This window comes from Theropithecus gelada, chromosome 16, assembly GCF_003255815.1.
Source record: "Theropithecus gelada isolate Dixy chromosome 16, Tgel_1.0, whole genome shotgun sequence".
Classification (NCBI taxonomy): domain Eukaryota; kingdom Metazoa; phylum Chordata; class Mammalia; order Primates; family Cercopithecidae; genus Theropithecus; species Theropithecus gelada.
Window position 1 is genome coordinate 64,020,597 of NC_037684.1, and position 14,526 is coordinate 64,035,122.

The following is a 14,526-nucleotide window of genomic DNA, read 5'->3' on the forward strand; positions in this document are numbered from 1 at the left end:
TAGTGAGAAAACTCATAATATTTTTCGTAATCTTTTTTTCTTACCACCGTAGAGAGGGGCCCTTTGGGAAGAAGCCTCTCTTCTGGATGAAGAAAAATTTATATGAAGCTCAAGAATTCCTTTATAACTACTTCTATTTCTTTTTATTCGCTTAAATTCAAGAAAATTAAATTTAATAGTTTTAATTAAAAACAGCTTGCTCCTATTTAAAAATAATGATTTTAATTAAATTTTCTGTATGTACATAGCTATAGCAAAATATGTAGAATAATGTTTTCTCTAATATTAACAATATTAATTTTTAGGTGGAATTTTAGATGACATTTTAACTTTTATCTTTGTACTTTTCTGCATTGTTTCAATTATTTATATTCAACATATGTCATCTTCACAAAAGTAATAGTTGTTAAGCTTTTTTTTTTTTTGGATGGAGTCTCGCTCTGTTGCCCAGGCTGGAGTGCAGTGGCGAGATCTCGGCTCACTATAAGCTCCGCCTCCCGGGTTCATGCCATTCTCCTGCCTCAGCCTCCCCAGTAGCTGGGACTACAGGCGCACACCACCACGTCTGGCTAATTTTTGTTGTATTTTTTAGTAGAGACAGGGTTTCACTATGTTAGCCAGGATGGTCTCGATCTCCTGACCTCATGATCCCTCTGCCTCGGCCTTCCAAAGTGCTGGGATTACAGTCATGAGCCACCGCGCCCGGCCTATAGTAGTTAAGCTTTTAAAAAAATGAACATAGCCAGGCAGGGTGGCTCACGCCTGTAATCCCAGCACTTTGGGAGGTCGAGGCAGGCGAATCACATAAGATCAGGAGTTTGAGACCAGCCTGACCAACATCAAGAAACCCCATCTCTACTAAAAATACAAAAATTAGCCAGGCATGGTGGCACATTCCTGTAATCCCAGCTACTTGGGAGGCTGAGGCAGGAGAATCACTTGAACCTGGGAGGTGGAGGTTGTGGTGAGCTGAGATCGTGCCATGGCATTCCAGCCTGGGCAACAAGAGTGAAACTTCGTCTCAAAAAAAAAAAAAAAAAAAAAAGGACACAAAATGCCAGTATTTATTTCTGGATAGTAAGAAGACAGATGATTATTAATTTCTTCCTTGTGCTTTAATTTGTTTTTAAAATTAAATAAATTGTTAGCCGGGCCTGGTGGCTTGCCCCTGTAATCCCAGCACTTTGGGAGGCCGAGGCAGGTGGATCATCTGAGGTCAGGATTTTGAGACCAGCCTGGCCAACCTGGTGAAACCCCGTCTCTACTAAAAATATAAAAATTAGCTAGGTGTAGTGGTGCGGGCCTGTAATTCCAGCTACTCAGGAGGCTGAGGCAGGAGAATCGCTTGAACCCTAGGGGCAGAGAATGCAGTGAGCTGAGATTGCGCCACTGCACTCCAGCCTGAGTGACAGAGCAAGACTCTGTCTCAAAAAAAAAAAAAAAAATTAAATTAATTGTCAAGACTAGTCACAAAAGCACTAAAAACAAATGAAACAGGTGAGTCGGATATTAGGGAGGACATGGCCTTTCTAAGTATGTAGCAGTCAGAACTTTAAGGAGTTTTATATTTAATTACGTGAAAGATATATGCTTTTGTATGTAAACCACAAAAACCATAAGCAAAACTGAAGCATAAATGTAAAATTTTGGGAGAAACATATGCTATCAAAATGGAAAACCCCTCTTCCTTCCAGTCCTTCTCCTTTCTGCTTTTTCATTGGCTGATGTGCTTCCTCCATTCCATCCTTTCTTTCTATCGATCCATTCAACAAACATTATTGACCATCTACTATATACCAGGCACTGTACTAGGTTCTAGAGCCAAGTTGGACAAAATGTACAGTCCCTACTCTCAAGGCATACTCTCTGCATTTCCTCCCCACATCTCTGGATATGGAATCTTATATCCGTGAAAAGAACAGGAAGCACTTCATGGCACTTCCGTTTAGAGAAGGATCAGGATACCCTGAGGGATGTGAGAAAGAACTCAGCCGGGCTTTCGTGACTGGGTGTCATGGCTGGGCCTGGCGACTGAACTCTGATCTGCTGTCTTCCATGCAGACCCAGAACCAGCTTGTCTATTTCATTCGCCAAGCACCGGTCCCCATCACTCGGGAGAACTTTGAGGCAACCGTGCAGTTTGGGACGGTGCGGGGCCCCTATATCCCGGCCCTGCTTCGACTGGTCAGTGGAGTCTTTGCCCCTCAGATCTTTGCAAACACAACCTGGCCTGAGAGCATTAGAAATCATTTTGCTTCTCATCTGCACAAGTTCTTGGCCTGCCTGACAGGTAAGTGGGAAGACTGGAGTGACTAGTTTCTCCTTAGTGTCCCCCAACTGTACAATTAGTGAGGTGGTGGGACATTCGTCTGAGCACCTGTGTGGAGGGAGTATTCAGCATGCTTATTGAATGGATAGAATAGCATACAAGATCCGCCTTCTTCTTCTTCTTCTTTTTTGTTTTTGAGACGGAGTCTCGCCCTGTTGCCCAGGCTGGAGTGCAATGGCGTGATCTTGCCTCACTGCAACCTCTGCCTCCTGGGTTCAAACGATTCTCCCGCCTCAGCCTCTCAGGTAGCTGGGATTACAGGCGCCCGCCACCATGCCTGGCTAATTTTTTGTATCTTTAGTAGAGATGGGTTTCACCATGTTGGCCAGGCTGGTCTCGAACTCCTGACCTCATGATCCACCTGCCTTGGCCTCCCAAAGTGCTGGGATTACAGGTGTGAGCCACCGTGCCCTGCCAAGATCTGCTTTCTGATCCAGACACACTTTTCTGTTGTAGAACTGGTTGGCCAGACCTGCTTCAATTTAGACTTGGAAATTTCTTTCTTTCTTTTTTTTTTTTTTTGAGACGGAGTCTCCCTCTGTCACCCGGGCTGGAGTGCAGTGGCCGGATCTCAGCTCACTGCAAGCTCCGCCTCCTGGGTTTACGCCATTCTCTTGCCTCAGCCTCCCGAGTAGCTGGGACTACAGGTGCCCGCCACCTCGCCCGGCTAGTTTTTTTGTATTTTTGTAGTAGAAACGGGGTTTCCCTGTGTTAGCCAGGATGGTCTCGATCTCCTGACCTCGTGATCCGCCCGTCTCGGCCTCCCAAAGTGCTGGGATTACAGGCGTGAGCCACCGCGCCCGGCCTAGACTTGGAAATTTCTAGGAGCACATGTAGGGGAAGGGGAAATACAGGTACTGTGAGGGCACTGGGGGGACTCATGTCTCGTGGCAGAGAGTTCTGAAGGCGCAATACAGATCTTTGACCTTATTTTCTGGCAATCTCTCGTTATACCTGCATGAGGTTTCCCTCTTGCCTTTGGTCATTTCTCGATATCAAAAAAGCGTAAGTCATCATCTGTCCCGCCTGCTCTCCTGAAATGCGTGTACTTCCTGGTCCCCACGGATCATCAACCATGGTTCCTACGGGGCCAGCAAGAACTCATCCCCTCTGTCCACTTCCACAAACTTTCTTTTCCTTAGACACTCGGTACAAACTGGAGGGGCACACGGTCCTCTACATCCCTGCAGAGGCCATGAACATGAAGCCTGAAGTGGTGGTAAAGGACAAAGAGCTGGTGCAGCGGCTAGAGAGTGAGTGGCTGGCACTGTCAGCGTCACCCGGCGATCACAGGGGAGAGGGAAAGGGGAGGCCTGGAGGCTGACAATGGAGTTGGGTTAGGAGGTCTCTGTCGGGGTTGGGGAGAGGGAAGGATGCCGTTGGGAAGTAGTGTGAAGAAATTCAGGAGATTTTGTACTCCCGCCTGCAGCCTCCATGATCCACTGGACCCGGCAGATAAAGGAGGTGCTCAGTGCCCAGGAGACCGTGGAGACAGGAGAAAATTTAGGTCCTCTGGAGGAGATTGAGTTCTGGCGCAACCGATGCATGGACCTGTCTGGCATCAGTAAACAGCTGGTGAAGAAGGGAGTAAAGCACGTTGAATCCATCCTGCACCTTGCCAAGTCGTCCTACTTGGCGCCCTTTATGAAGCTGGCACAGCAGATCCAGGTTTGTGAGCGAATCAAAGGATTCAGGCTCAGCAAGAAGCGGGCAATGGTTGGGATGACACAGGGAGCTAAGGAGAGGGAGCCAAGGCAATCTTCGACAGCATAGACTGACCCACCCAGGGTTCAGCCTTGTACTTGCAGGAGAGTATAAAAGAGTAGAATAGAGGTTCCCTAAGGAGGGAGACATCAAGTTAACCAATAAATATACGTAGAGTACCTTCTGCGAGCACAACCCCTGCTACCCAGCTGGGAAAATAAGATTACACAAAACAGGATTACTAGGCAGCATGGGAGCCAAAGATGAGCTCATGTGGTTCAGTCCAGGAATTACAAGATAACTACATTTTTTCTTTGTTTGAATCCACCTTCCAAGGAAAATCCAAGGAATAGGGATAAATACTTTTTTCTTTTTCTTTTCTTTTTTTTTTTTTTTTTTTGAGATGGAGTCTCGCTTTGTCGCCCAGGCTAGGGTGCGGTGGCGCCATCTCAGCTCACTGCAAGCTCTGCCTCCCGGGTTCACGCCATTCTCCTGCCTCAGCCTCCCAGTAGCTGGGACTACAGGCGTCCACCACCACGCCTGGCTAATTTTTTGTATTTTTAGTAGAGACGGGGTTTCACCGTGTTAGCCAGGATGGTCTCGATCTCCTGACCTCGTGATCCGCCCGCCTCGGCCTCCCAAAGTGCTGGGATTACAAGCGTGAGCCACTGCGCCCAGCTTTTCTTTTTTATTCTTATTTTTGAGATGGAGTCTGGCTCTGTCGCCCAGGCTGGAGTGCAGTGGCGTGATCTCAGCTCACTGCAACCTCTGCCTCCCAGGTTCAAGCGATTCTCCTGCCTCAGCCTCCCAAGTAGCTGAGATTACAGGTGCCCGCCACCATGCCTGGCTAATTTGAGTATTTTTAGTAGACACCGGGTTTCACCATGTTAGTCAGGCTGGTCTCAAACGCCTGACCTCATGATCCACCCACCTCGGCCTCCCAAAGTGCTGGGATTACAGGTGTGAGCCACTGCACCTGGCTCTTTTTCTTTCCTTTTCTTTTTTTTTCTTTTGAGACAGTGTGCTGGAGGCTGGAGTGCAGTGGTGTGATCTCCACTCACTGCAACCTCTGCCTCCTGGGCTCAAGGGGTCCTCCCACATCAGCCTCCTAAGTAGCTCGGACTACAGGTGCGCACCAGCATGCTCAGCTAACTGTTGTATTTCTTGTAGAGACAGAATTTTGCTATGTTGCCCAGGCTGGTCTCGAACTCCTGAGCTCAAGCGATCCACCCACTTCAGCCTCTCAAAGTTTTGGGATTATAGGCGTGAGCTACCTCACCCAGCCCAATTGTTAATTTTTTTTTTGAGACAGTCTTGCTCTGTCGACCAGGCTGGAGTGCAATGGCGTGATCTCAGCTCACTGCAGCCTCTGCCTCCCAGGTTGAAGCGAGTCTCCTGCCTCAGCCTCCTGAGTAGCTGGGATTACAGGCGCATGCCACCATGCCCAGCTAATTTTTTGTATTTTTAGTAGAGACGGGGTTTCACGGTGTTAGCCAGGATGGTCTCGATCTCCTGACCTCGTGATCTGCCCGCCTCGGCCTCCTAAAGTGCTGGGATTACAGGCATGAGCCACTTCACCTGGCCTAATTTTTAATTTTTTTGTAGAGGTAGGATCTCACTATGTTGTCCAGGTTGGTCTCAAACTCCTGGTGATCCTTGGCCTCCCGAAGTGTTGAGATTATAGGTGTCAGCCACCACACCTGGCCAATAAACATTACAAAAAAATTGATATGATGTGACAAGCTGATTATGCTGGTGCTAGGTCACACAGGAGGTAAGAGTGGCCTGTAGAGTACAGATAGAAGACCTGTTTTCCTAGGTGAAATTTTCGGCTAGGTATTAAGGGAATTGAGCCAGAACTAACTAGAGAAGCCTAAAGTCCTGGCTGAGAACAGGGCAGTGAGGGGAACTGGGTGACAACTATGGGGACGAATGAGAGTGATATGCGGCCAGTTGATCAACAGCAACAGAGCGTCCGCTTAGTGCAGAGTCCTGAATTCAACTGGAGAGAACAGGAATAGACACAAAATCTAGAAAAATCTAGACTCGAGGGAATTCTCAGTCTGGTGGGGGAGCTGGGGCACACACGAGAAAAGACAGAAAAATTGACATGTGCTAACTATGCTCTGAGGGCTCACAGAGACCTGAAATGATCGCTACTGTGTAGGGCTGATGGGAGGGCTTCCTCGTACAGGCAAGTCAGGATGGGGTTGAAGGTGGTTAAAAAGCACTTGTGGGCCGGGCGTGGTGGCTCACACCTATAATCCCAGCTCTTGGGAGGCCGAGGCGGGGGGATCACCTGAAGTCAGGAGTTCCAGACCAGCCTGGCTAACATGGTGAAACCCCATCTCTACTAAAAATACAAAAATTAGCTGGGCGTGGTGGTGAGTGCCTGTAATCCCAGCTACTTGGGAGGCTGAGGCAGGAGAATTGCTTGAATCCGGGAGGTGGAGGTTGCAGTAAGCTGAGATCTCACCATTGCCCTCCAGCCTGGGTGACAAGAGCAAAACTCTGTCTCAAAAAAAAAAAAGCACTTGTGTTGAATCAGTGCTTTCTGGTGCATAAATCTACTTCTCGTCTCTTTTTACTGCCAGGATGGCTCGCGTCAAGCACAGTCAAACCTGACCTTTTTGTCAATCCTGAAGGAACCTTACCAGGAGTTGGCTTTCATGAAGCCCAAGGACATCTCTAGCAAGCTCCCTAAGCTGATCAGTCTCATCCGCATCATCTGGGTTAACTCTCCCCACTACAACACTCGGGAGAGACTGACCTCACTATTCCGAAAGGTGTGCATATGCCGAGGGCGGGGTGGAGGGGTTTACGAGGGTGGCCAGGTTTTCTGAAGCAGGGGCAATGCATTTGGCAGAGGATCTGTGGTTGAAAAGGTAGTGAAGGTTGACCTTTCTGCTGAGAGACCGAAGGCTTCTAGTGGCATCATCTGCTTTAGGGTTGCTCCGCATCGCAGCCTGGGCTGGACTTTCTGTTTCTAGGTGGAGGTGGCTTAGGCAGGAAGAGGGGCTTCAGAAGGGGAGTTGGTGGAACACGGGGAAGCAGCAGGAAGAACAGACCCCCAAGCTGAGCTGTGTGGAAGGCAAAGCTCTTCTCATTCCTCAAGATGGAGATTGCAGTTGGGGAGAGAGGGCTTTAGGAAGCAGCACGGGCTCTTGAGGAGCAGGGCCTGGTGCATTCACTGGGGGTGACAGAGCCAAAGAGTGGGAGAAGGGCCACTGAGCGGAGACCTTGCCAGGTAGGGCAGCTGCAGAGCTGGGCTGAGGCAGAGTAAGGGGCCACCTAGGACAAGGAGTGGGCATGGAACCCAGAGGTGTTGGTGTGGTCAGGGGTGGAGAACCAGGGGTGGGATGAGTTTCAGGAGTCAAATCAAGGAGTAGGGGGCTGAGACACGAGGCACGGGCAGGGGATGCAGAGAAGGACTTGGGTGTCAAGGAGGCGGGGACAGAGGCTGTGGGGACTCCTTCCGCAGATGAGCAATGAGATCATCCGCTTATGCTGCCATGCCATCTCCCTGGACCGGATCTTTGAGGGATATGTCTCTTCCAGCAAGGAGGACCTGCAAGGCTGCATTCTCTGTTGTCATGCTTGGAAAGATCACTACCTACAGGCCGTGCAGATGCACACCGAGTACGACGTGCCTCCCGTAACACCCCATATCTCAACTCCCTTGTCATCCTTGTAAGACGGTAGAGTCTGACTTCTTTCGTGTGCACTTTATTTAGCCTCTTGGTTGTATTTTCCTAGACCCAGGAGTTTCTACATCTGGCCAAGTTTTCTCTCTGGATACAGATACTGTAGCTCATTGCCCTGGCTTCTCCTTATTTTAATAATCTCTCCTCCCTGATCCCAGGAACCCTATCTGGTCTTTTCCTCCTATCTTGACCCCATCGTCTAAAATTCCGTTATGTATGAATCGGCTCCTAGAACTTAGATGCTCTGTCTCCTGTCTGGTTCTTCACCCCCTGAGTCTCTTCCTGTGGGATTCAGCAGAGTTGTTTCTCGGAGTCTGGTTTTCTAGGGCTTTCCCTGAATGTAGGGCTCCTGGTCTAGCTTTACATAGCTAGACTGTGCTCTTGCCTTCCGATTCAGTCAGCCTTTCTCCTGACACAGGTTCTCCAGTCGGGGCTGGGTCCTAGACCAGACCAGCATCTTTGCTCAGGTTGATGCCTTCGTGCAGCGCTGCAAGGACCTTATTGAGGTGAGAAGACTGAAGAACCAAAAGCTAACAGCAGACCCTCCAGAATCCCTCCCCACCCCCGACCCCAGGAACCAGGGGAAACGGGGCAGAGGCTAAATATTGAACTTATGGCAGGGTGCGGTGGCTCACACCTGTAATCCCAGCACTTTGGGAGGCTGAGGCAGGTGGATCACCTGCCGCCAGGAGTTCGAGACCAGCCTGGCCAACATGGTGAAAACATACCTGTAATCCTAACTGCTTGGGAGGCTGAGGCACAAGAATCTCTTGAACCGGGGAGGCAGAGGTTGCAGTGAGCCGAGATCGCGCTGCTGCACTCCAGCCTGGGCAACAGAGAGAGACTCCGTCTCAAAAAACACAACAAAACAAAAAATTACACTCACCACATTGGCTTTTCCTGCACAATTGTGTGTCCTACCACCACACTGCTTTTTCTGGCATTTGCCTCTTATTGCTGCCCTACTATCTCATATTTCATTCTGCGGGCAAAGTTCATTCCAACAGCCCCCGGCAGCTGGTTGGCCCTCCCTGGTTTTTAGATATTTTCTTTTTTTTTCACTGCCGTCACTTGCAGTGATGTTTTTAGACATTTGAAGCTAAACCAAATATGTTAGGACTTTCGAGTTTGGAAGGAAAGCAGGAACCCTCATGCTGGCTTCTTTTTAGGTATGTGACTGTCAGTATCACTTCGCCCGCTGGGAAGATGGCAAGCAGGGTCCCCTTCCTTGCTTCTTCGGTGTCCAGGGGCCACAGATAACACGGAATTTGCTGGAGATTGAGGACATCTTTCATAAAAATCTGCACATGCTGCGAGCTGTTCGCGGGGGCATCCTGGATGTGAAGAACACCTCTTGGCATGAAGACTACAATAAGTGAGGGAACCACAGGCTGATGCCAGGCGTGGGCAGGGAAGGCAGATCAGGGAACCAAGAGTAGGAGGAGTGGCAAGAGTGTGCAAAAGAAATGGTGGAAGGACAGATTGGGATCAGGGTGGTGGGGAAGTGGGGACAGGAGAGAGTGCAGGGGAGGGGGGTGGCAACTCGGGTTGAGGGTTCCAGAGTGAGCCTTTCCGGACTTAGATCTTGGTTCTGCCACATACCAGATATATTACATTGGGCAAATTACTCCGTCAGCTGTCTCCACTTCCTCCTCTATGCAGTACAGTTGGCGATAGAGCCCATCTCACAGCATTGTTTTGAGGATTAAATGGATTCGTGTAGGTTAAAGTACTTAGAGGGCCCGGCACACAGGAAACCCTCCCTCCTCAGCAACGCATGGGATTCTTCCTCGGGGGTGGACCCCCGGTCAGGCGAGGGCACTCAGCTGCCACATGCCTCTCCACCGGTGCAGGTTCCGGGCCGGAATCAAGGACCTGGAGGTGATGACCCAGAACCTGATCACCTCGGCCTTCGAGTTGGTGCGGGACGTACAGCACGGCGTGCTCCTGCTGGACACCTTCCACAGGCTTGCTGCCCGCGAGGTGCGGCTGCCCCGCGGCCTCCTCGGCTTTCCGTCCCGCGTGCTTTCTTGGAGTCCCTTCCCAGCCTTCCGGAGGCCCTCCTGCCTCCACGTGTGCCCTTCTCCATGTCCAGAATTCGGGCGCCTCTTGTCTTTCTTCTGTTCCCTGGCTTCGGCGTCCCCGGGAGTGTGACTCCCGCAGCGGGGTGCAGCTTTCCTCGGGGATGAGTGACCGGAGGGAACCCGCCTTCCCGGGCACGTCGCCAGCCTCTTCCTCTTCTTCCCTAGGCTATCAAGCGGACTTACGACAAGAAGGCGGTGGATCTCTACATGCTGTTCAATAGCGAGCTGGCCCTGGTGAACCGTGAACGGAACAAGAAGTTGCCAGACCTGGAGCCCTACATGGCCCAGTATTCCGGACAGGCGCGCTGGGTGCACATCCTCCGGCGTCGCGTCGACAGAGTCATGACCGTAAGTGCCTGGTCTTCTCCAAATTCTGTCGTCAGTGAGACGGCCGGGTTTGCAGGCTGTGCCGCGCCGGGAGGGATGGGGGACGGCTCCTGAGAGGTTCCCCGAAGAGTCTTCACGACCAGCACCTATGTCGGTGAGGGGAGTAGCAGGTTCAGTTCAGTGAGTCGTGGGTTAAGATCTGCAGAGGCAGTGTGTGAGGCTGGTGGAACATGGGCCATTTTAGGAATTTCCCTTCCTTCCTCCCTCCCTCCCGCCCTTTTTTGAGACTGAGTTTCGCGCTTGTTGCTGAGGCTGGAGTGCAGTGGCGCCATCTTGGCTCACCGCAATTTCCGCCTCCCGGGTTCAAGCAATTCTCCTGCCTCAGCCTCCCGAGGAGCTGGGATTACAGGCATGCGCTACCACGCCCGGCTAATTTTGTGTTTTTAGTAGAGAAGGGGTGTCTCCATGTTGGTCAGGCTGGTCTCGAACTCCCGACCTCAGGTGATCCACCCACCTCAGCCTCCCAAAGTGCTGGGAATACAGGCGTGAGCCACTAGGCCCAGCCTCATTTTAGGAATTTCATATCAGGCTGCAGATGAGGAACAGGGCTGGTATCTAGGGTGTTGGGTCAGTAGAAGATACAGCCTCATGATCCAGAGACCTGGACAGGTGACACCCTTACACAGCCTGGTCTCTCTGGAAAGACAGCACAAAGAAACAACAAAAAACATTGTTTTAAAACTTTCTGGGGCCAGTATGATGGCTCACACCTGTAATCTCAACACTTTGGAAGGCCGAGGTGGGTGGATCATTTGAGGTCAGGAGTTCAGGACCAGTTTGGCCAACATGGTGAGACCCTGTCTCTACTAAAAATACAAAAAGTTAGCCAGGTGTGGTGGCAGGTGCCTGTAATCCCAGGTACTTGGGAGGCTGAGGCAGGACAACTGCTTGAACCCTGGAGGCAGAAGTTGCAGTGAGCCGAGATCGCGCCACTGCACTCCAGCCTGGGTGATGGAGCGAGACTGCGTCACAAACAAATGAACAAACGAACACACACACACACACACACTCTTTGGGAATACAAGTTGAAAGCTGTTGAGGTAGTGACCTGCCATCATGCAGCTGGTTCTGGTAGAGAGTTAGGCAGCCTGCAGATAGCTGGAGGCAGGTTTGGGCCTGGCGGGCTACATCTGGGCTAGGAAGGGCTGACACTGGTTTTCAACCTTGTGTCTCATATCCTGCTCCTTCTGTGACTGACCTTTTTTTCCCAGCTTTTTTTCCTAAACGAATTCTCTGTGCTTCTCTTTCCTCATTTTGACTCTTTTTCTCATTGTGCCTTGGTCTCTTCCTGTCACCTTCCTTTTTGGCTTTACCTTCCTTCTAAGTTATCAAAACTCAATCCGTCTCCATAGCAAGCCTTATGCATATTGTTGGGGTACGTGCGCATGCACGCGTGTGTAGGTCTCAGGGAGATGGTGGCCCCTGGAGAAAGGTGGCAGGCCGGCTCCACCTGCCTGTTCTTCCCCTCAGTGCCTTGCTGGTGCTCATTTCCTGCCCCATATTGGGACTGGAGAGGAGAGTGTGCACACCTATCAGCAGATGGTCCAGGCCATTGATGAGCTGGTTCGAAAAACCTTCCAAGAGTGGACATCAACACTGGACAAGGATTGCATTCGGCGATTGGATACCCCATTGCTGCGAATCAGCCAGGAGAAGGCGGGCATGCTGGATGTCAACTTTGACAAGTACAGGAGCCACCTGGCCCCTTCTCCCCACACTCCCCTTCTGCAGCTCTCCCAAGAATTTAACTCCCATCTTTTGACTCCTCTGTTCATTATTCTCTCTCTTTCTTATATTACAATATGTTTGCTATTGACATTTTACTTTTTTTCTTTTTTTCTTTTTGTCTCTCCCTACCTCCCACCCTGCTATCAACATTTTAATTTTATAACTTATCTTAAAACAAAGCAAAACAATGATCGGCCAGGCACGGTGGCTCACACCTGTAATCCCAGCACTTTGGGAGGTTGAGGCAGGCACATCACTTGAGCCCAGGAGTTCGAGACCAGCCTGGGCAACATGGCAAAACTCAATCTCTGCAAAAAATGCAAAGATTAGCCAGGCGTGGTGGCACAAGCCTATAGTCTCAGCTACTCGGGAGGGTGAGGTGGGAGGATTGCCTGAGCCTGGGAGGCAGAGGCTGCAGTGAGCTGAGATCACACCACTGCACTCCAGCCTGAGCGACAGAGTGACCCTGTCTCATAAACAAAAAACAAAAACCACTCCACTATCCGACTAAACCAGTGATGTCGCTGTTCTGCCACTAGATGGCCATGATGGCTCAGCTAAGTCACCCAAACCCTGTGCCTTTCATGAGCGTTGGTGGGGCTGTCAGACCATGCCCTCTCCTACAGCTTTACAGTTATGAAACTGTCATACTACAATTATTTAAAATGTAATTAATCAATTAACTAATTTATTAAAAATATATAGTGAGCGCCTTCCATGTGTCAGGAACTGAAATAGGAACAGGCAGGGAATGTATACAACGCCAAGTCCCTGCCTTCAGGGAGGTTAGGCCACTGCTCTCTAAGTCAACAGCTCTACTCTTGGAGGGGGGCTTCCTGTCCACATAAGATGCTTTGAGACTGTGGCTACTAGTGCTGGCTTCCACTCATAAAATGTCCATGCTTGAGCCCAGCCAGCATGGCGAAACCCTGTCTCTACTAAAAATACAAAAATTAGCTGGGCGTGGTGGCGGGCACCTATAATCCCAGCTACTCGGGAGGCTGAGGCAGGAAAATCGCTTGAACCCGGGAGGCAGAGGTTGCAGTGAGCCGAGATCGCGCCATTGCACTCCAGCCTGGGGGACAGAGCGAGACCCCGTCCCCCCTCCCAAAAAAAAAGTCCATACTTGTGAGGCCAAATGTAGGAGGGGCTTTGCCAGAGCAGTCCTGTGTGCAGATGGAGTCCCAGGTACAGATGAGACTGAGTGTCTGTCCTGGGCAGCAAAAGGTGGCCTAACCAGGGGAGGAGGGCACCTTCTGGCTGAGAAAGGAAGCAAAAGAACCAGGACGGAGAAGCAGAGCGTAGTGTCAGGCGAGAGGGGTGAGGCAGAGGCATCAGTGAGGAAGACAGGGATGTTGGGAGCCGCACGGACGAGGAGGCCGTTGAGGAGCAGAGTGTGAACGTGGCCAGGTTTGAGAAAAGGCTCCGAGCAGTGAGGTTGTTGGAAATTGGCTTTGCTTAGCTTCCTGGTTTTGTGAGTTATGGCCAAGCACGATCACGTAAACATTGCCTCATAAATTAATGATAAGATTCAGAAAAGTTAGAAGCTAGGCCAGAGTTAGCCTAGTTATGCCATTTGCAAGCGCATAATGGGGTTGAACCTGCAAGACACATTCTCCCATCAAGATGGGTACCCGCAAAGGCATTGTGTCAGGAAAGCCGCGCAGACACCCTTGGAGTTTATGGATATGAGCGCACATGGTTCACCAGCTGTCCTTTTTCTGTGAAATAAGGGATTGTATTCAAATAACAGGATTTCATTAAACACTAATGATCAATCTTTACATTTCTTTCTTTTTTTTTTCTTGAGACAAAGTCTCACTCTGTCGCCCAGGCTGGAGTGCAGTGGCGCAATCTCGGCTCACTGCAACTTCTGCCTCCTGAGTTCAAGCAATTCTCCTGCCTCAGCCACCGGAGGAGCTGGGATTACAGGCACCCCCCACCATGCCGGAATAATTTTTGTGTTTTCATTAGAGATGGTGTTTTGCCATGTTGGCCAAGCTGGTCTTAAAATCCTGACCTCAGGTGATCTGGCTGCCTTGGCCTCCCAAAGTGCTGGGATTACAGGCGTGAGCCACTGTGTCTGGCCAAATATTTACATTTGAAATCCGAGAGAAAACAAAAGTTGAGACAAGTGGTAAAGAAATGCTGTGTGTGGGCAGAAGGAAGAAGAGGATTAGGAAGACTAACTAATGGGTACTAGGCTTAATACCTGGGTGACAAAATCATCCGCACAACAAACTCTCAGGACACAAGTTTACCTATATAACAAACCTGCACATGTACCCCTGAACTTGAAATAAAAGTTAAATTAAAAAAAAAAAAAAAGAGGCCGGGCGCGGTGGCTCAAGCCTGTAATCCCAGCACTTTGGGAGGCCGAGATGGGCGGATCACGAGGTCAGGAGATCGAGACCATCCTGGCTAACACGGTGAAACCCCGTCTCTACTAAGAAATACAAAAAATAGCCGGGCGAGGTGGCGGGCGCCTGTAGTCCCAGCTACTCAGGAGGCTGAGGCCGGAGAATGGCGTGAACCCGGGAGGCGGAGCTTGCAGTGAGCTGAGATCCGGCCACTGCACTCCAGCCTAGGC

General features: G+C 50.4%; 1 protein-coding gene across 1 annotated transcript in view; it reads left to right on the plus strand.

Moving 5' to 3' along the window:
- The window catches only part of DNAH2 (dynein axonemal heavy chain 2), a 123,379-nt gene that overhangs the window by 15,891 nt on the left and 92,962 nt on the right, over positions 1-14,526 (plus strand). The window contains exons 5-12 of the mRNA XM_025362511.1: positions 2,062-2,290; positions 3,472-3,582; positions 3,759-3,997; positions 6,628-6,819; positions 8,907-9,112; positions 9,591-9,720; positions 9,987-10,169; positions 11,679-11,893. Coding sequence (XP_025218296.1) covers positions 2,062-2,290; positions 3,472-3,582; positions 3,759-3,997; positions 6,628-6,819; positions 8,907-9,112; positions 9,591-9,720; positions 9,987-10,169; positions 11,679-11,893 — 1,505 coding nt within the window. The remainder of the gene's footprint in view (positions 1-2,061; positions 2,291-3,471; positions 3,583-3,758; positions 3,998-6,627; positions 6,820-8,906; positions 9,113-9,590; positions 9,721-9,986; positions 10,170-11,678; positions 11,894-14,526) is intronic.